The sequence below is a fragment of the Vanessa cardui genome, chromosome 5 (assembly GCF_905220365.1).
Source record: "Vanessa cardui chromosome 5, ilVanCard2.1, whole genome shotgun sequence".
Lineage (NCBI taxonomy): Eukaryota > Metazoa > Arthropoda > Insecta > Lepidoptera > Nymphalidae > Vanessa > Vanessa cardui.
The window spans coordinates 13762654-13786278 of record NC_061127.1 but is presented as its reverse complement, the minus strand read 5'-3'; the positions used below and the strand labels follow the sequence as shown (position 1 = coordinate 13786278).

Below are 23625 nucleotides of genomic sequence, written 5' to 3'. Positions count from 1 at the left end.
TGCATACAACATTCATAGGTGAATCAATTGTAGAAAAACAAAAATCAGCACGAAAAATCTAGTAATTCCATTTGAAATATAATTCAAAAGGGAAATTGACATACAACACAAACTTTTTTATGACATAATAATAAAAACTATTTTTATACGTAACTATTTTAAACAGCCAGTATCTTCTGCCTTTTTAAAAAATAACAAAATTTCTTAATATATTCATTATTACTATAATAACACTCATCACATTTTTTACAGGCAATAGTTAAGATTGGTGTATCCGGTTCGAAGGGTGAGGTAAATCGTGAAACAACAAAGGGCCTCTTTGCCGCCTACTTGAAAAAAACGCGGCAATTAGCTAAGAATATTGGACACGATATTAACATTCGTTAATCGTTAGTAATAAGACAATGTTTTTTTTTCGCTTGCGTTAGTGTTGGTTAACACACGTGTTAAGAGATTTTGAGTGTTTACGTTTAGTTTTGTAGTGTATTTTACTGTTAATAGTACTATTAGTTGATATTTGGGTTAGTGGTGTTACTAACATTTATACATATTGTGAGTATTTGCTGTATTTTAATATTCTGTAGTTTTTAAGTTTTATAAAGGAGGTTGATACTCCTCCCGAACCCCCTGATCCAGGTGGCTCAGTAGATTTAGTTCCCGACAATTGTTCTTCTCCTTCTATACCTTCTCGTAAACGACAAAGTACTAATGATTCGATTAATTCCGACTCCAACACAAAGAAAACGGTAATTCATCCCACAACCGCAACTCCCTCCATCCAAACGATTTATACCCATCCTTCCTACTCTGAAGGCCCTAAAAGTTATTTAGACAGTGACAAAGGCCCTTTCATTGTTCATGTGTCCCGGGAAGTCTCTGATCCTGCTTCAGGAACTACTATACGGGCTATCAAATTTGGGCAATTTCTACATACTCACAAAATTAGTGGTATTATTAACGATGGTCTTAAAAATGTAGGACGCAATAAAATATCTGTTGAGTTTTCAACAAGCAAGGCAGCAAACTCCTTTCTAGCAAACCCTGTTATTGAAATGTGTAAATACAAAGCTATTGTACCGACTTTCAATATTACTAGAATGGGTTTGATTAAGGGTATTCCCGTGGACTGGACAATGGATGAATTAGCATCATCACTCGAACTTCCCTCTGGATGTGGTGAAGTTTTAAAAATCAGACGCCTTAACAGGAAAACTTTTACTGATGGTGTTATCACATGGGTCCCAACCCAATCTGTGGTTATCACATTTAGGGGGCAAATGCTTCCCAATAAAGTGTTTTCCTATCATACTTCCCTACCTGTAGAAATGTATAAACTTCCTACGATCCAATGCCTGAACTGCTGCCGTTATGGACACATAAAAACTCAGTGCCGATCACAACCTAGATGTTTTAAGTGCTCCAAATCCCACACAGGTGAGTCTTGTGATGTAAGTAAGGATAACGCCACTTGCTTACATTGCTCAGGTGTTCATTTTACTACGGATAAGGACTGTCCTGAATTTTCACGCCAACAATCCATAAAAATTGTTATGTCCCAAGACAATGTGTCATATATAGAAGCATCCTCACGGTTCCCTCCTGTTCGTAGATCCTATGCAGAGATTGCAAAAGAGATGTTCACCCCTCCTATATATTCTCCAACTATCCCAAACAAATCTATCCCTTCACCTATCAGATCCTATCGTAAGACTGTTTTAAGTACTCCTCGCCCAAGATCACCGCTTGGAAAAGGATACGATAAACAGGCTCACCAATCCATTGTTAGCAATTGTCCCTCTACTACTCCCAATGGTTGTGCTCTCAACCAAAATACTTCTCTCCCCGTAAATAACAATCCCAACTTCTTGGAAATGTTAACGAAGATTCTTCTAAGCATTATTTCAACCTGTAATGATATCCCCTTACCGTCCAACGTTGCTCAAGACTTAGGTCAACTATTCTCAATCCTTAAAAATGGCCCCAATCAGCTTCCTTCAATGGAACTGCAAGAGCGTCCGGCCTAAAAAACATGAACTCCTCTCTCTAATTAATCTCCATAAACCTGTCATTATTGCCATCTCTGAAACTTGGTTGATCCCTGGATCCCGATTTCGGGTACCGGGCTTCTCCTGTTTGAGAGATGACAGGAGTGATGGTTATGCCGGGAGTGCCATTTTTATCCGGCACTCCCTTCCCTTTTCCCAAATCCCTCTATCCCTGTCCAGCCAGCATATTAATGCTGTTGCTGTCAGAGCCCTCAACATCTCTTTTCTCTCCCTGTATATCCCTCACCCTAATCCCGCTTTAATTCCCGATTTATCCGCCATCTTCTCTAGTCTCCCTCATCCTATCCTTGTCATGGGTGATTTTAATGCCCACCATACCTCCTGGGGTTCACATTTTTCTGATTCGTTTGCTCTCTTGTTGATGGACATATTTGATGATGCAAACCTCTGCATCCTCAATAATGGCTCACCAACACGTAGAGTATACCCCAACCAAAACCCTAAATCCGTTGTTGACCTATCCCTAACCTCTCCTGCCCATGCTTCTCAATTATCCTGGAATGTCCTATCATCCTCTTTTGGTAGTGACCACTTCCCTATCCTCCTTTCTTTAAATAACCGATCCATCCCATACTCCAACCCAAATCCTTTATTAAAATATAAATTAAAACATGTTAATTGGTCTGCATATGCTGAATCTGTTGACGACATGATTGACTCCCTCTTTGCGTCGCAAGACTATCGAAATGTAATCCTTTGCTACGACCTTTTCGTTAATGGTATTTTAACTGCAGCTGATCTCCATTTTCCCAAAAAACACATCTCAAAAAATCATTTGCTTTCCACCCCCTGGTGGGATGAGGAATGCAAACGATTAACTGAACAGAGACTAGAGGCTGAAGAAACATACACTATGTGTATGTCTATGGATAATTTTTACAAGTATCAGAGAATCGACGCCAAATTAAAACGACTGATTTCTAAAAAGAAAAAAGTCAGTTGGATTCAATTTTGTGAATCCCTGAGCCCTCGTTCCTCTTCCTCTGCAGTCTGGTCCCAACTTAAAAAATTCCGCCGTTGCCTTAACTCTGACAACCCTACCTCAAATACTCCTTCTGAGTGGCTTAACAATTTTGCTGATAAGCTTGCCCCCCCTTTTGTCCCATATGAGGACAGTTTTCTAATTTCTACGCCAGCATCTACTTTGGATGAAATGGATGCCCCCTTCTCTTTTTCCGAACTTCAATGTGCATTAAATGGTTTATCCGATTCGACACCTGGGGAAGATGGCGTTCCTTACTCTTTTATTTCCAAATTGAATGATAAAGCTAAACATTGTTTTTTAAATATTATAAACTCGGTTTTTATCAAAGGAATCATCCCGCAATCTTGGAAGTCACAAATTGTTATTCCCATTCTTAAACCGGGTAAGAACCCTTCCGATTTCAATTCTTATAGACCTATAGCTTTATCATCTACTTTGGCAAAGATCACTGAACATCTCTTGAAGAATCGCCTGGAATGGTTAATGGAAAGCAGAAACATACTTGCTCCCTCTCAATTTGGCTTTCGGAAGGGGTCGAGCACTATTGATAGTCTAAGCATACTTACAACAGACATTCGAATTGCCTTCGCTAAAGGAGAGTACCTTGTGGGAATCTTTCTTGATATATCTTCTGCATATGATAATGTCCTTCTTCCGTTACTCAGGCAGAAAATGCAACAGCTGAGTATTCCTCCGAGGATAGTTCATTTCATATGTAATCTGTTAACTTGCAGATCAATAACGGTAAGACACCAACATCTCTCACTTCCCCCCAGATTCGTCTGGAAAGGTCTTCCTCAAGGCTCTGTACTCAGTCCTCTGCTTTATAGCATATACACTCATGACCTCGATTTGTCTGTTAACAACTTTTGTAATATCCTCCAGTATGCTGATGACATAGTTTTATATCATAGATCAAGTTCCGTTGAAAATTTATCATTTCGATTAAACTCTGCTTTGCATTACCTATCCCAATGGCTCTGTGACCATGGCTTGTCGCTGTCGATAGCCAAAAGTCAAGCAGTGATTTTTACGAAAAAAAGACGTATTCCTGCCTTTGATCTGTTTTATGAGGGTCAATGCATTAACTTTGTAGACAAAACAAAATTTCTTGGTATAATTCTCGATTACAAACTGAACGGAATTTCTCACTCCGATTACATAGCCAAGAAATGTGAAAAATCTATTAATGCCCTTAGAGCAGTGTCTGGAGTCTGGTGGGGAGCTCACCCTTATACATTAAAATTGATCTATAACGCAATAGTTCGTAGTCATTTGGACTATGGACTGTTCGTTCTAGATCCTTTTAATAAATCAGCTTCAGAAAAATTAAATAAAATACAATATAAATGTCTCCGTATTATATTGGGTGCGATGAAATCCACCCCTACTAATGCTCTGCAGGTTGAGTGTGTTGACCCTCCTCTACAGATAAGGAGGCAATATCTTTGTGACCGCTTTATCATCAGATTGTTACAGCTACCCTCCCATCCTCTACTGATTAGATTAAACAAACTATCCCACCTTTGTAACCCAGATAATCCGGCATCCCCATTCCTATTAAACAGTTTCCTCAAGTATACCAAACTCCCCCATCCACTTACCACTTTTCCCTCTAATCCTCTTTTTTCCACCTCCTTTAAAGCACTTATTTATAATCCTCCGGTAATAACAAATCTTGGACTCGTAAAAGGTTCCCCTGATGCTAATATCCAATTTCAAACAATTTTTCATCAAAATTGGCCTAATCATCTCCCTATATATACTGATGCCTCTAAGCTCTCGCCGACCGGCTGCGTTGGTGCAGCTTGTTGGATTCCTAAATTTAAAATAGCACTATTATTTAAATGTCCCCCCGAAACCTCTGTATTCTCCGGTGAGGCCATCGCTTTACTGGAAGCCGTAAAGTATGCCCTGTCACACAATATTCAGCAAACAATTATTTTATGTGACTCACTAAGCTGTCTGTTAGCCATTAAAGAGAATCCTTTTCGTAGCAGATCAAGACTTTCAATCGTTTTTAAGATCAGAGAGGCCCTGTTGTCCTGTCATCAACAAGGGCTACAAGTCCTGCTGGTCTGGATTCCTAGCCATTCAGCTATATCTGGTAATGAGATGGCAGACTCATATGCTAAGATTGCTATCCAATCTGGTACATCTGAGCATTTTGCCAACACATCTCAGGATTTGCTTTCTCTTGCCAAAGCTGAAATGATTAAATCCTGGAATTCTTTTTGGGTTTCATCAAAATTGGTCAAGGGTAAATATTATTCGGCGTTACAACCTGAAATTCCGAGGCGACCTTGGTTTTCATCTCACAGGCACGCTGACCGTTGGGTCACCTCCACCATCTGTCGGTTACGCCTCGGCCATTCATGCACACCCACTCATCTAGCAAAAATCAGAGTTCGTGATCACTCGCTGTGTGAATGTGGCCTAGACGAAGGCTCTGCAACCCATATCCTGTTCCTTTGCCCTAAACTTCTTCGTCCCATTTATGACATCCTCCCTCCTAAAGTCCCTCGCCCTATAAATGTTGAATGTTTGTTGACGTTTGTGTTTAGTCCATTTTGTTCAATCTTATGTAAATATATCAAATTAAATAAAATTAAGTTGTGAATAGTCCAATTTTTCATATTTTATTACATATATAGTTTAGAATACTAACAACTATTTTTTTTTTTAATTATCTTATTATTAACTCTTAATGTTTGTGTTGTTCTAGGTTAAGGATTAACAAGGAAATTAATACTACTATTCTTGACTTTAAAATTCAATTGAGTTTAGTGTCTCAACCGTACCGATCAATCTCATTCGTGTCTTCTCCATCCTACGTGACATTGGCGAAATAATCTGTGCCCTGCCGGCACAACTACAAGCCATTAAACTAAGAATTGAATTGAATTGAATATTGGACACAACGTGGGAGGCTTCATTTCCTTAATTTTTTTTCTAATTGTCATTAAGCTGAAGCAGTATATAATTCTTTCTGGTCAACCGTCAATCCAAATTATACTTAAGATAATTCAACTTTTTATCCATCAATAAGAATATTGGACACAACGTGGGAGGATTCATTATTCCCTAAACTTTTTTTTTCCAATAGACAGTAAGTTACAGTGGCACAGGATATTATTCCTTCTGATCAATCGTCAGTCCATATTATCATCACTATCACTATATATTGTAAAAAAACGCCCGGCCAAATCTGTCTGTATGTTTTTGAATAAGTCCAAAACTACTGAACGGATTCTCGTGCGGTTTTCACTAATAGACAGAGAGACAACATGTTAATAATAAATATGAGACAACATCACATACATTACTCTGATTACAATGTAAGTAGCTAAAGCACTTGTGTTATGGAAAATCAGAAGTAACGACGGTACCACAAACACCCAGATCCAAGACAACATAGAAAACTAATGATAATCTACATTGACTCGGCCGGGAATCGAACCCTCGGAGTGGCGTACCCATGACAACCGGTGTACATACCACTCGACCACGGAGGTCGTCAGAGAGATTCACAGGCAAGGCTTAGGTACATAATTTATTTAGGTTTTCGTGAAAATAAGAAATAGAACGACATTTGTTAAAAATGTCGTTCTATTTGAAAATTACTATAAGTAATTAAAATATTTTCAAGTTTGAAAATATTAAAAAAAAAAGCTTATGTTCACCTGTGCGAAGCCGGCACGGACCGCTACATAATGCGAATACCGTCATTACTATAAATGCCACATTACTAAAGTACGATTTTCGTTTTTTGGAACGAATTATTCAATTACTAATTTATGTAATGAAGTGGAAAATATATATTAGCTTCCATATTTTAGTTATGTAATGTTTTATGATTAAAGTCCGATAGTATTGGACAAACATAATAGTGAAATTACCCTCGTTCATACAGTAATTATGTCGGGTTGTTTGCTTTATTAGATGGCTTAACTCTTGATTAATGATCGCCACATAATATTACAAACTAAATGCTGATAGCGCACTTTCCACCTTTACATGCGGTCATAATAGATTGTAATTTAACTGTTTTATTCCATTTGTAGGTATATACCTAGAATATTTTATAGTGGTGCTTGCCTGGGTTTGAACCCGCAATCATCGGTTAAGATGCACGTGTTATAATCACTGGGCCATCTCAGCTCTTTGGAGCTGATTATGAAGCAAGTGGTGGCAAGTGCATGTGTCTAATTTCATTGAAATTCTGCGACATGTGCATTCCACCAACCCGCATTGGAACAGCGTGGTGGGATATGTTCCAAACCCTGTTGTGGGAAATTTAAAGGCTGTTACTTTACTTTATGGTATATTTTGGTCATGTAAGAAAGACATTTTAACTATTCCAATGTGCCAATCATGTCATAGAAACTAAAATTGATATCCCTCGTGCCTTTGGTTAGACTGGCTCATCCGTCAAATTCAAAAAACAAAAAAAAATCAAATCTAGAAAATCGGCAGTAATATTTTTTAGGGGCGATGGTGATCACTAAGATCTGATAGGACATTTGTACTAACATTTTTACAAACACTAAAACTTTTGCAATTCTTTATTTGTTATGTAAACAAATCAAACGCGATTATTTAAGTATATTAATTAATGAAAATATGTTTTTTTTTCGAACAGAAAAAAAGCAGTAAATCTGTATACATAAAACTTATACCAAAAGATGGCGCGCATTTCGGAGGCTATCTTTTTATTCATATAAAATCAACTCTGATTATTAACAAAGAATTCATTTATTTGTAAATTTTTATTCTTTTATTTAAGTCACATTCGTGAATCTTCCTTTTAGTCACATTTTAAAATCAATTTAACTTAAAACGTACTTATGAACAATTGACATATTTACTTTCACAAAATATGAGATAAAAATTATTTGTATTTGTATAGGTAGAATAAATTTAACCTTATCTATTAATTAAATATTTCATTGAAGCTAACAGGCTTTAAAAGTTACATTTCAATAATTTCATGAAACACAATACAAAATTATTTTCAAGTGACTAGAGCCGGTGCCTTTGAGATAACACTTTCATAGAAAATAAATTTGTACAGTCGTGTACACAAGAAGCGACCGCAGTTGTGTCTTAATTAAGTTCAAAATAAAGTTCGGTGAAATCTTAGCCGCATGCGTGATAAAGATTCTTATAATACATGGCATTGTCGTTTCGCGGGTATAAATGCACTCACTTATAATTAAGTACCTACTCAATCAGGTTTGCAAAAAAATTTTTTTTGTTAATTCATTTTCAACTTTTAAGACCTTTAAGACCGGAACAAAATGTAAAGAAAAACATCATAGTAATTATAAAACAATTAAGCTTCAAATAACTTAATTTGAAGTAAAATATCTAATAATATTTTTAATATGATTTATGACTAATTGTGTTTATATGGTATAAAGTTATGTATGTCATAAACATTTGTACTCAAGAAATGCTAGAAACAGTATATTTTAACGCGTTATATTCCAACCTAATGACACGTAAAATATTCGCGTTGGATGAAAGTGAATTTGCTAATAGGTACTTTGACCATAATATTAAAGTCGGTGTTAGCAGTGGAATAATATTGTATGATAAATAGAAATATATTAATTTAGAACTGTTTTGTAGTGACACATATAGCAGAGTTATTAGCAACTAGCAAGTCACAAAATATGAAAAAGTAGGGATTTTTACATCTACTCTTAGATTGGAACGGACTTATTATTTATATTTATATATTATTTTCTAGGCAGATTCTTTAATAGAAATACTTATAGGTAGAAAATCCTGAAAAAGTGGAGTATTATCGAAATTGTCATTTTTTTAAATTCGGTTCTTTAATTGTTAGTTACAAAAAGTATGATAGTAAAATGACATAAGTTTTGCATTATTGAAATAAAACTAGTTATAACTATAATTAATATACGCGATTCAAATCCGTTATAACTAGTTTTATTTCAATGTGTAATAATCTCGAAAATTTAAGACAACATTTTGCATTATTTTTGATTAGCGGCAGCCCTTAAAATTAATGAATAACTTCATCATGAAATAATAAAACCTTGTTGGAAAAGTGATCATAAGTTACGAATCAACATTTTAAATTAAAACAATATTGATTTTATCGTTCACGTGGACAAAGGCTTCTCTAGGATTTTTATACCATTAAAGCCAAAGAAAATTGGCAAAATACGCCTCCAGTGTTGAATTATTAATTTTATATACAAACACTGTGAATCCTCTATAAATTTCAATTTAAATAGTTATAAAAGATTCTGAGAGACAAAAGCCATGTTATTGCACTATAAAATGTAATATCATGAGACAAAAATAATTCTGACGGAATGTAATGAAGGGATTTATAATGTTTGCTGGAAATCACTTTGCCAGTTGCGTGTTCAAGGGCATCCATGATTGTCCCGGTACTTTATAAAGACTACTTATTCCCGTATCATTTAAAAATAAATAAATACGGTATACAATTAAACAATTATAGTATGCTTTCTATTTCTTGCAAACAAATATTCAATAACGTATGTCAAAATCAAAATACTTTTACAAGTACTTATAAATCGTCATTTAACAACTATATTAAGTGAAGCTACAACCGGTTCGATAAGTAGATTCTACGGAGAAGAACCGTCAAGAAACTCAGTAGGTAGGTAGGTAGGTAGGTAGGTAGGAAACACTTTTTCAACATTTAAAAAAACAGTCATGTTAATTACAATTATTATGCATGTAAAATATCCTGCCTGGAAATCTATAAGTATTAATTCCACTTTTTTTTATCGTCTGTATATTTTTTTTTATTAGTAATATGTCTTCTTTACAAATGTATTTTTAAAACAATTTAGATTTATAAAACGGCAGAGTTAAAAATGTCTGATTATAAATAGACCGGACTGCTCTCTTTTGGTAAATAAAAACAGATACAATATCTGCAGAGTTACCCCCAAGTACTATGCCATATGATATTATATGTGTTCTTCCGAATCATAATATCAAACAAAATATTTAGTTTTGTAACAAGTCACTGATGATCAAGTCACTGTCGTTGCAAAACTTGCCCAATTAATCCTTAAATCTACCCAAACATGCTTTTCTATCCGACAATGATCATAGTCACCCAGGCCCTAATATTTTATTAAAGGAACGACCCTGACAGATTCAACTACCTCAATACATCATATTCCGCTATATTGCGAGCAATCAAAAACAAATTTAGCATCAACAAAATTCCACAAGTGTTATGCAGAGTCATATTTGTTATTAGTTTACGAAGATATATAATATCCTAGTAAAGTTATAAAATGCCGAAATTGCGATGATTGCGGGTTCAAACCAAGGCAAGCACCACTGAATTTATATGTGCTTAATTTGTGGTTATAATTCCTCTCGTGCTCAGCGGTAAAGGAAAACATCGTGATATGATGTGTCTAATTTCAAATAAATTTTGCCACATGTGTAACAAGAGTAACGTGGTGGAATATACTTCAAACCTTCTCCTAAAAGGGAGATGAGGCCTTAACCACCAAGCTACCAAAGCCACCCAATGTTCCGGAACAAAGAAGAGGTTATCAGTATTCATCATACATATCTCCAGAAGAAAAAATAATTTAGTGCCAATTTTATACAATTTCAGTCAATTACACATATTTATACAATTTCAGGAAATTTTATAAAGTTATTTGAGATTGATGATACATTTGTGTTAGTATTACATTTGTAGAACGTTGGAAATAAATATTTTCTATTATTTATATAATAGTTAGTGCGTGGAATCAGTTATCTGGGTTATAATATATTTAGATCATAAATCCGGGCAAAAATGTCAACGTGTTATGTACTGGAAAAATTACTTCCATTACTAATTAGCTTCTGTAATGGCTTAATATTTCTAGTGACATAGATGTTCAGTGAAAAATTTTATATTCGTAATATGATAATACATTTTATATTTTAAGATGACATTTCACTTCAATCAGTAGATCAAGTTATAAAAGCATATTTTTAGATCGTGTCGTGTCCGTTTGCAGTTGAGACACAAGGACCTCAGAGAAAATGTGCGACAACCTTATTACGGATGTTTCATTGTTCGCACAGGCGATCAGAATTGCGATTTAACAGGATAATGCTGATGGCATTCTAGCAAATATTACACGAGGCCATGAAATACAATTTTAATTCATTTTAACTATTATAATTCCTTTTTTTTCCTTATTACATATTAGATATTATAATAAATTTGTTGTGCTCTTATTATGTTTTAAGTTTTAATAAATGGAAACTTTACTGGTATATGTGCTAATTTTTAACCGACTTCAAAAGAGGAGGAGGTTATCAATTCGTTGGAATCTTTTTTTTTATGTAGTTCCCCGATTTCTCGAAGACGCGTGGACCGATTTTAAAAATTCTTTTGTTATATGAAAGGTTGGTCCCATATTAATTAGAACAGGTTCTGATGATGTGATCCTGGAGAAATCGAAGGGAACCCTCATATTTTATAGGCATATGTACCGTGCTTTACATATTTTCTGAAGTTATATTGGCATTTGCTTCTGGCAATCATAATATTATACTGCTGAGCTGATGATGGAAGGTGTAAGTCCTCAATTATTAGGAGTTAGGCAATAGTTCTTTGAACATTAATATATGGATTTATACTCCTTTTCGTAGCTTTTAATAAGAGAAGTACAGGTTCACTAAACATTTCTTTTGTTATGTTATTGTTTGGTATATCATGCTCCAGTTATAAGTTTTATTGAAATAGGTTCAGCGCTATTTGAAAAAATCAACAAATAACCATTTGTTACACACGGACTTTTAATTTCTATTTTGAGAAAATAACACGAAAAGAGTAAAATAAAATATTTTTAAAAAAAAATAACACCTATTTTTTAAAAAGTAATAAAATAATTTGATTTAAACACGTATTATTGAAATCGGCCGAACGTATGTAAATATTTCTACATTTTGTTTTTCACTCAAAATCGTCCGACTTCAATAATACGTGTTTAAATCAAATTATTTTATTACTTTTTAGTTATCACTTTAAAGTCGGTGTTATTTTTTTTAAAAAAAAATATTTTATTATGTTAAAGCTTTAAGAATGACTTGTACTATTTGTTTCCTAATAAAGTAAAATAAAAAATATTTGTGTAAACATAGAAGACTTACCAATATCTTAATTTTTTTTAAACCACTTCAATAAAAAAGAAGGTCCTCAATTCGACATGTATGTATTTAACTTTGTTACAATTGAATAATATTTGACTACGATGATCTATTTAGGCTCCCAAGTACGTGTGATTAATTTCGTAACTGTATGTATGTTTGTCCACGGATTTCTCGAAAACTAAAACTCATAACGAGGTGATCACATTTAATTTAAGTTATTTATTATTATTTGTATGTGCTTTATGTTAGTTATTCAATAAAGGCCTCTATAATTGTTATTTAAGGGGAGCGTATTATGAGAAGTAATGGTGTCTTCTTTCATTTAGTTTTTAATTAAATACCTAATCAACGTTTGTATGCAAAGCTGTAACAGATTAACTTTAGTTGTTGCAACGCAAACTGCGACTAGTTCCTAAAGGTTTGGCAACGCAAAGCAAACTTTTGCTTTGTCCAAAGATATAGTATGTTTCCAAAGCTGAGCAAGAGTAAGTTGGTTTAGAAACACGAATAATAATAGAATACGTCACTTGCATTTCTACCTTACGACTGACATATTATGGGTGAACTTTTGTTAGTTATGAGTCGAGATGGCCCAGCGGTTAGAACGCGTGCATCTTAACCGATGATTGCGTGTTCAAGCCCAGGCAAGCACCGCTGATTCATGTGCTTAATTTGTCTTTATAATTCATCTCGTGCTCAGCGGTGAAGGAAAACATCGCGAGGAAACCTGCATGTGACAAATTTCATAGAAATTCTGCCACATGTGTATCCACCAACCCGCATTGGAACAGCGTGGTGGAATATGTTTCAAACCTTCTCCTCAAAGGGAGAGGAGGCCTTTAGCCCAGTAGTGGGAATTTACAGGCTGCTGTAAGCGGTTTGTTAGTTATGAGGTACACATTCTATTTATAATCTTGGAGATCAAAACTCGCTTCGGGATATTTTTATCGTGGGTTAACTTACAGTTGCTTTAAAATATGCTTACAACAAAATATTGCTAGCATTTTTTTATAGTATAGGTTGTATAATAAAATGGTTTCGCACTACCGGATCTTTTTTAGGCGATAAATCAACTGAAAACTCATTTATACTCATTTATCCCTCTATTAAACAATCTTCTGTTGAGATGCACATATTCTCTCCACTATAAACTTTATGTTTTTAAAATAAAACCGTTATATTGTTTTTCGAAAGAGAAATAATCAGAAAATACAGAAGAATAAAAATAGCAATTAAAATAATATATGCAAGATTTATTTTTAATGAAGCTGTTATTCGCATTTTTTATATATAGTAAAAAATCCCTGGAGGCAATTAATTTACAAGGCGGACGATTATCTCCTCGCATATCTTTGTATAATATCGCTATAAAAAGTCCCAAGTTGCGATTGAAATTTTAATTAAACAAATCTTGTTTTCTGTGAAAAGTGTGGTAGCTGGAAGCTTAACATCCACTTTAAAAAGACTTACCACCAAATTTAAACACCATTTGATTAGCGTATCGCCAAATAGCCATTCTTAATTCTGGTTTTAACTATGAGTAAACCAGCTTAACTACAGGAATAAAGGACATACCATCTAAATAACCAAGGTCGGTGGTCAATTGGCGACATAAGGAATACTTCTCACATTGGTAATATAGTATCTACATATGGACGTTGGTAAATTCTTACTATCAGATGTCCAATTACGTCATTTTTATGGTATATGTTGGCGGACGAGCATATAGGCAACCTGATGGTAAGTGGTCACCATCACCCATAGACAATGACGCTGTAATAAATATTAACTATTCCTTACATCGTCAATGTGCCACCAACCTTGGGAACTAAGATGTTATGTCCCTTGTACCTTTAGTTACACTGGCTTACTCACCCTTCGAATGGGAACACAACAATACTGAGTACTGTTATGTGGCGCTAGAATAACTGATGTATGGGTGGTACCTACCCAGACGGGCTTGCACCATGTAAAGTTTAGTAATGTTTATTCAAAATATTATAGATGTATTCGAATGAAACGGTGACAATAGTATAGACTCGAGGGTCAAAGGTAACAGTTAGATTGCTATGGGGTAAGGTTAAAACATTTCAGTCTCATGGACAAAAAGCTTTGAAATAAAGTGAGTAATTAGCCTTATATACGATTAATAATAACCTTATAATTACAGCTAATTTTAATGAAACTGGTAATTGCTAATTATTCTCAGTGGAATCTATATAATCTATAATATCTATTTCACTCCGTTATTAATTTATCAAATCCCCTGGCTAGCCAAGGATTATTTTATGAGTGTACTTGATAGCGCGATTTAAGAAAACGATAAGCGTCATATACAGTATACATTTTTTTATATTCAGTTTCTTGGAAGAACCCTACTCAGTAGATAGCAAAATAGATGAGTAAATAATTAAACGTCTGCCAGAGGCACTTCCCTGTACTGACCGTTTAATTTATTTAATAAATTAATTCTTGTATGCATCTCTCCCGAGGCCTTCGTTCTGTCTACCTTTGTAAGAGTTTTTATGTTAACTGTATACAAGGCTAAATGTAGGGAGGCATAGAGATAATAGAGATTTCTAAAACAAAAACATTACAACTCCCACGAAGAAATACACTTTTAAAGTTGTGCATACAGTAACCAGCCTGTAAATTTCCCACTACTGGGCTGAGGTCACCTCTTCTAGGAGAAGGTTAGGAACACATTCCACCACATGGAGTGGAATGCACATGTGCCAAAATTTCGATGAAATTACACACATGCAGGTTTTCTCACGATTCTTCGCTTCACCGCCGAGCCCGAAATGAATTATAAAAACAAATTAGGCACATAATATATATATAGTGGTGTTAGCCTGAACCCGAAATCATCGTTAAGATGTAGGCGTTCTAACCACTGGGCAATCTCAGTTGTGCATATGTGTAGATATTTTTATTTTACTACTATATTTAATTTAACATTTATATATATAAGGAATACGAAGAGTCATATATATATATATATATATATATATATATATATATATATATATATATATATATATATATATATTTGAATAATTTTATTTTTTCGCAATAAATTATATAAACAGCGGACCGAATATTGTTCCATTTATTTGGAAAATAATTAGAGGCCTTCATTGTTTTGTTGCCTCAGGGCATTTATTCATTTGTTGCCCCAGAGTCTCTAGACTATTTGCGTGTTTAATCATATAACAAAAATAAAATTTCTGTTCTTATCTCACCTCTGGTTTTGTCGTACGTCTGGTCGACTATGCGCTCCATACGTGAAATATGACGAGGTATGTAATCAGCAAAGCGGTGCTCAGCTGTTATTGTAAGTCCGTTGCTCTCTGATAACTCCTGAAACGATGAAATATTTATTTAATTATAAAAAAGGCAAAGAAAGGGACGAAATAATTAACTTATCTTCGCCTAAATACATTGTGATTGGTGAACTGTGTGTGATATATATCAATTCGTAACCGTCATTGCACTACCATATAATTGGTAATGTTTTTAGTTCTTGCAATTAGTTACTAACAATTGTGAGTGAGTAACTGAATGCAAACTGTTTTCTGTTTGGTGGTAAAGTCAATGGTGATTTGTTGGAGTGTACCATGACGTAGCTGTTGTGAAGCTGAAATAATTGAATGATGATGATGATGAATAGTTATGGAAGTTATCTATGACTGCGTGGTTTTTGTACAGAACAGAAGCTCTTCTTATTAGTTTCCCCGGTATAGAAGCTATTATTATATTCGGTTCATAAGATTTGTAATGAATTTGTGTTTAATCAAACTCAAACTCAAATTGCTTTATTCAATAAAGAAGTATTACACTTTCTTATTGATAGTCAATTGAAACAGTACCGCCGGTTCGGAAAAGAAAGTACCCTGATCTGAGAAGAACCGGCGAAAGAAACTCAGCGGGTTTTTTTATGTTAGCCAGGAGGCGATCGTTTCATTCCCAAGGTGTGCTATCGATCATAAACTCATTAATTGTATAATAACCTTTTGCACACATGATTTCCTTAATATTTTTTTTTTAATTTGGCAACATAGGCATTTTGAACGCTTTCTGGGATCCTGTTGTAAAACCGTATACATTGCCCCACAAAAGAGTTAGTAGTAAGTTTGTGTTTGTTCCTTGTACCAATGCTATGAGTATCACATTTTCTCATAATAATAATGTTTTTTATAGTTTTAACAAATGAAAATAGAACTCCAGAAATTGATTCTATACTTTATATATGTGAGCCTATCTTAATAATCGAATATTAACGAAAGTAACTCTGTCTGTTTGCTTATTATGTTTTCACGGCTGAATCACAGAGCGAATTGGATGACATTTGGTCTGAAAACGCTGGCAAATACTAATATTATACGTATTTATGTTCATCTGTTTCAGAAACATTTCCAAAATTAGCTGAAGTTCTTTTTTTAGAATAATAAAATCCGTATAAATTATCTAATTTAATGACTATTGTCTTTGCCGTCAATAAGACAGCTGATACTTTAGGCAGATAAAACTGCCTCAAAGCCTTTTATTTACATTTAAATATTTTGATATGGAAAGAAAAAATTCCATTAAAGTTTATTTTCTGAAAACATAATATTTAGTAAATAACGTTGATATTTCAACTGAGATAACATTGATATTTCATTTTAGTTTATTTTTAGGATTTTGGTTGTGAGATTTATGTGCCAATGTCTTAAATATCTTAAGATCTTCAACTTAAGGAAAAATTTTATAAGACTATGGTCCTATGGCTGTTCTATATAGATCAGAGTGTTCGGCCACAAAAAGGATAAATGAAAGACTGCTAACCGCTAAACTGCATTTAGCGGAGATGAGATTATTGAGAGGAATGTGTGGTGATACACGGATGGATAGAGTAAAGAATGAGTGTTTTTGTTTTTGTTTTATGGCTTAGGTTGGCGGGCGAGCATATGGGCCACCTGATGGTAAGTGGTCACCAATACCCATAGACAATGACGCTGTAAGAAATATTAACTATTCCTTACATCGTCAATGTGCCACCAACCTTGGGAACTAAACTGTTACGTCCCTTGTGCCTGTAGTTACACTGGCTCATTTACCCTTCAAACCGGAACACAACAATACTGAGTACTGTTATTTGGCGGTAGAATAATTGATGAGTGGGAGGTACCTACCCAGACGGGCTTGCACAAAGCCCTACCACCAAGAAAATATTATGAGTACATAAGAGGAAATTTGAAAGTGACACCGTTAGCCGAGAAGTTATGGGGAAGGCAGCTATCATGGTATGGGCTTGTCATGAGGAGGAATGAGGTACATTATGAGGAAGGTCTTGACTTTAAGATGTGGTTGGATATAAAGGTAGGGGACGACCAATGAAACGATGGATGGATTGTGCGAAGGATGATATGGCTGGAAAGAATGTTCAAATCAAATCAAATCAAATCAAAATAAACTTTATTCAAGTAGGCTTTTACAAGCACTTTTGAATCGTCATTTTACAATTAAGTGAAGCTACCATCGGTTCGGAAAGTAGATTCTACCGAGAAGAACTGGCAAGAAACTCAGTAGTTACTCTTTTTTAACATTTAAAAATACAAAGTCATCTTGGTTAAATACAATTATTTAAATTAATAGATCCTGCGTGGAAGTCAACAGGTATTGTGAGGTGAGATCAGATATGGAAGAAGAAGATATGCTGCACCGACCCTAAGTAAATTGGGATTGGGATTTATGTGCCAATTTCTCGTAAAATACGCGAAGACAACTGGTATGATCAATATAACAATTTAATTTGCCTCACATTTGTTGATCAATTAATTTCAATGTTAACAAAATGTATTAATAGACCAGACATATTAATTGACAGCTCCCTTTTCACTAAAGTAGCACCTTCATTAATACAAAGAAAAAGGTTAATGTGCGCCCGGCTTTACAAGCGAAGTAAAGGGCACAAAGGCACTTTATTTCATAGCGTTTCGTCGTTTTTATGAATTTATAACTTAATAGTTTAGATTATACCATCAAAAAAAAAAACAAGTTTAACTTACTTTTAGCTCTTCTAATTAAGATTTTATTATGATGTGATGCCGTTCGAACAACTGTATAAGCGTGCTCAATTGTAATTGGTATTTGATAATCGCACGACAAGCATTAACTAGTGTGCGTTCACTGGACATCCTTCATCACACATTTATCCTTGATAAATCTAGTTAATAGTTTGTTTTAGACATAATAATGTTTATTAGTAAAAGTGACATATGGATCTCTTAGTTTAGGTGCCATCTGATCATCACATATCACGCTTGGAAGACTACTGTCATAATTGTAAAAAGTGTTACAGTATTATCCATACTAATATATGAGAATATTTAGCTCGTTATCCTAATTGATAAACTACTCCAACGATACAGATAAAACTATACCAATACATTAAAACTGGCAACTAATTTCAGAGAAGTTTTTAGTAGATTAAATTATTTAGCTCGCATTAAATTTAGACTATTGTCGTGATATGAGTGAATTTGAAACGAGAATATTCGTTTCAAAATGTGAATTTTCAATAAGTTCCACGTTACACAGAGATCAGCGTACAGATTGCATCTATAAGCGGCAAGTCTATTAATGGGAGCTCTTTTGAGTCATGAGCTTATATTCCTACGCAAAAAATCCGCACGTAGTACGTTAATAAAGATTATATTTATTGATGTGAAATTTCTATTTTAAAATGCAAAATCTGCAAAAATTCGTCGAGAATTTAAATGATACCGAATTCTCTTCATACGCTTTTGTTTTCGAACTTCATGTTTTCGTTCACAAATGGCACGGATTTTTCCGAATTATATTAATATATAATTTCATTATACTATTATACGTTTACTTTCAGTTGTTGAAACTTCAAAACAAAAGATTTTTATACAATAAAGATTTTGTATAACTATATCTTGAATTGTATAGAGAGTAGCATTACCTATTTTTAACGCAGGGAAATCATAGAGTAACATTACCTAACATTTGTTATTTTTTCCCATTTTGAAGATTTTTTGGAGCATCATTAATTTGTGAAGCTTCTGATAGTAACTTAAGATGGTAGTTGTTTTCAAATTATAGATAAACACTTCATTTTATAGATATTTTTTATAAGATCGATGACTACAGTTTGGAAGTATGATAATGGATGATATATTTGACTGGCATTGTTTTGACGAATCCCGTCATTTTGCGGTCCCCAAATTCATTTATTTTGACTGACAGTCAACTTGCGCCGATAACAGGTGCAACTCTAATAAAACGTATAAAACAGTCATGATTGAAAACTGAATAAAATAAAAATATAAGTTGCAAAAATAAACGTTTACAAGATAATCTTTTGATTTTGTGGCGTATTATTCAGTAATTTTATTATTCTTGCTTGATTTTCGTCGAAGGCTACGCGTGGTCTGAATTAATCAAGGGAATCAGCGTGTCCGATTTGAAATATCTCTTTTACATATAAACATTTTACTGAATAGGAATATTATGGGTATAGCCCATTTATATTGTGACATTAAAGAGGAAATTTCAACCAATCCGGAAAAATTGTGGATTATTTGTTATATGTGTGAAACAGATATATGTAAACCACAGTCAATACAAGGACATATTAAAGATGTTCTCACATCAGTTCACTTTCGACTTCCTCGTTGGGAATAAGTAGTTAAGATAGCGAGACATTTCTGAACCAGGCCAAACGTCTTAAGTGCTTTCCGAGGCATGATAGTTTTAACACTGTCAACTTCTAAAAAGTGAGCTGATATGGAGAAGTTATATTTATATTTAACTCTTTATTGCACACCAAATATACATAAAGACACAAAATATATTTTCTTTCAAACAAAATTGGCCAAGCAAAAGGCGGTCTTATGGCTTATAAGCCATTTCTTCAAATTAATTGGCAGAAACACGCAATGACTTTTGATTGGTTGATGTTTTGGCTAGATTCTTGGATTTTATCACATAAACTCGGGTCCCCAAAAATCTGAAGTATCATATGCCTCCACATTAAGTGGACAGTTAAGTAATTTAGATGGAAAAAAAGAAATTAAGAATAAAATATAGACCATACACTAATGTAAAGTTTAACCAAAAAGTATAATTAAATTTAGGAAATTTAAGTATTTTCTAACTTGAGCAGTTTTTTACCATGAACCCGTATTCAGCCGTATTCAGACTATTAAACTTTTACACGGAGAATGAGGAAAGTTAGTTTTCAATTAGTTTTTAATTGGATTTTTTAAAATAAATTTTGCTTAAAAATTTTTTTCAAGCTAATAATTACGAATAATACATAATACTGTTGAAATAATAAAAAGTATGTATAACGTACTTTTGCTAAAAATCCTCGAAAGTTTTAAGGAAATCAAGTTAGTGTGTTTACGTTAAAGTAATATGTATATGAACTCGTTTTTCTGATCGATTAACGTTTATGATTATGATATACGTAAAGTAATAGCGTGAAGTTATTGCTATAACATACGATTCGTCGAAACAAAAAATATTTATTTTAACAGTAGCTGCTTAAAATTAAATGAAAGGAAGAAATTTACATTCCTTTCTCTCAACGAAATACCAATCACGAATCAGATCTTCGAAAACATAAGAACCATAAAAGCATTGATTCGAAATTTGTCGTAATTGCTCCTTTGGCGACGTTGACGCTAACTAAGAAAGGATTTTTGGATCTTTCAACTTCAAGGACGCGGAAATTCGAGGTAACTTTGAATGAATACTCTAACGAAGTCGAAAGGAACATCTAGTAATAAAATATTAGCGTTGTGAACGAGAGCCTTAAAGTATGAAGTTATGCAAAGATGAGATGATCTTACATAAAAAATACAAAACCTGACGAAGTGAGCAGAACTTTGAGTTCAAGTTTAATTAATTAATTAATTTGAAATCAACAACGTTTATAATTATATGTTTACATTTAAGTTTTACGTGATAAATATAACGTATAAATATATGTGTCCAGGCTCACTACATATATTGTGTGCAAGCATAATTTAAATGCGTGTATGTTTGTATCTTAATAATCTTGTTTTTCTAGTGAAAAACGAAATACATCAATACTATTTATTTATTTTATTATTTATTACTTATTGTTGTACTGTAATTTAGTGGTACTTTGTAGGTCACCTTAAAATCCTTAAAGAAATTAGGTCACTTTGAAGAAATCCCTGCTGATGAAAAGTATAGTTACCTTTATCGCATCCATCTGCTGTTCAGCGGCTGTTTGTTCATCTCCAGCGATGATCGCGAACTTGGTCCAGCCGTAGGCTTTCAGCAGCGCAATGACAGACTTGCTAACTTTGTGAGCCGGGGGTAATGTCCGAGCAAAAGTTGCACCCAGACCTCCTATTTCAGGACCTTGAGCACCAGCGCATTTCTGTTGACAAGATTTTGCTAATTAAAATACATATTACTTTTCGTTATCTGTTACATTCACACATACATATTCAGTAGTGTGAGTGTGTGAGAGTTTCTATATTCTCTTAAAGATTAATTATTTAATTGAAGGTTTGTGCAATGTGGATAGATACCACTGATTCACAGATATCCTTCAACCAAACAGCAATACTAACTAATATTGTGTCCCGTTTTGAATGGTCATTAAGCCAGTGTAACTTTGACTAAAGATTACTGATGCACTGAAGATAAAATGTTTTTTTTTTTTATATATTTGTTACAGTTTCGACGTAAATTAATATGTGTTTACGAAATAGATTGCATTTATATTAAATAAAGGTACCAAATAATCATTTCGGCGACATCGAGCAATATGTAATTACATCGAAAATTGGAAACTGCCATGTATTGGAGCCTACACACTATATTAGACAAAATATGATGTTTCAATGAACAAGCAACTATAAATATATATTCATACACATACGTCATACATAGAATGAGAAACTGTACACTTTAACACAATATACTTTTAAAACATACACTTTTTTAAACGTTTTAAGTAAAAAAATGTGTAATCTATTAATGCTAAATGTAATTTCTCGTAAATGTGTTTCGTCAATGGTTTAATATAGGTATTATGAACACCGAATTTGATACCGATGAGATTCGCTTCTAAGATCACCTATAATTAATTAACCTAATAACTTAGTCGAATATTATGCTACCACAGTTTAAAAATAGAACGACACAATCTTATAGTCTCATTCAATAAATTTTTACACAAAACAATAAATATAATGACGTAATATCGGTATTTTACTAAATGTTGAACAAAATTAATCTGTCAACTCAACCAACCGGAATTAATGTTACGGTAAATAACAAATATACACGCCATTTGTAAATGGAAGACTGTAACAATTAATTATTAAATTTACAAATTTAATAAAATAATTATTTAAATTTGTCATTTTATGTAAATCATTTTATATGTAGTGTTATTTGGTATCATATTAACGATGAATTTAGCTCTATTGTTGTGATTGTTAGCTAATAGCTAGCTCGCATTGTGCAATGGTTTTAAGTATAAAAACATTATATAATTATAAACCATGACAAAATGATTATGTACTCAAACATAAATCTAGATATATTGATATATATTTGATAAAATATAGAGTAATATGTAACAGCCTGTAAATTTCCACTGCTGGGCTAAGGCATCTCCCTTTTAAGATAAGGTTAGGGGTAAATTCCACCACGCTACCCCAATCCGGGTTGGTGAATTATAAACCCAAATTTGGCACATGAAAATTAAGAAGTGCTTGCCTAGGTTTGAATCCGCAATCATCGGTTAAGATGCAAGCGCTCTAACCACTAGGTCATCTCGGGTCTCATAAGATATATAAGAGATTCTGGAAAATAACCTAAAAATAGCGATCCATAGAAGAGCTGATCCACTTATGTATAGACTGGAATAACATTCAGTTCATCGGAATCTGACTTTGGAGACAATGCAGATGTCGTCTAGAGTTTACGTCTCCTAATGCAGACTCATATTGCATATATTGCATACTCACATTTTACGGCACAAAAAAGCAATAAACTTATAATTCTAATCCAAGTACTCTTAAATGTCCATTATCTTTTCAATATGAATAAACTCAAAATATTCTTTATTAAAGTAGGCTTTTACAAGCACTTTTGAACCGACATTTAACAATTATATTAATTGATACTTCCACCGGTTCGGAAAGTAGATTCTACTAAGAAAAACAGGCAAGAAACTCAGTAGTTACTCTTTTTCAACATGAAATATAACACAAATAGCAATAAAACAATATTTGTATGACAAATTTATTTAAGTTTTTCTGATATCATGACACACGTTTTATAAAAAAAATTCGAATCAATGTACTTAAAATTAATTGTATTTAAAGT

The 23625-nt window shown here is 33.5% G+C and overlaps 1 protein-coding gene across 1 annotated transcript in view; it reads right to left on the bottom strand.

Annotated features, from left to right (window-relative positions):
- The window catches only part of LOC124529733 (guanylate cyclase 32E-like), a 218043-nt gene that overhangs the window by 143155 nt on the left and 51263 nt on the right, over positions 1 to 23625 (bottom strand). Inside the window, exons 4-5 of the mRNA XM_047103629.1 lie at positions 21476 to 21661; positions 15480 to 15597 (exon numbers count right to left, since the gene is read on the bottom strand). Of these exons, the coding sequence (XP_046959585.1) occupies positions 15480 to 15597; positions 21476 to 21661 (304 nt within the window). The remainder of the gene's footprint in view (positions 1 to 15479; positions 15598 to 21475; positions 21662 to 23625) is intronic.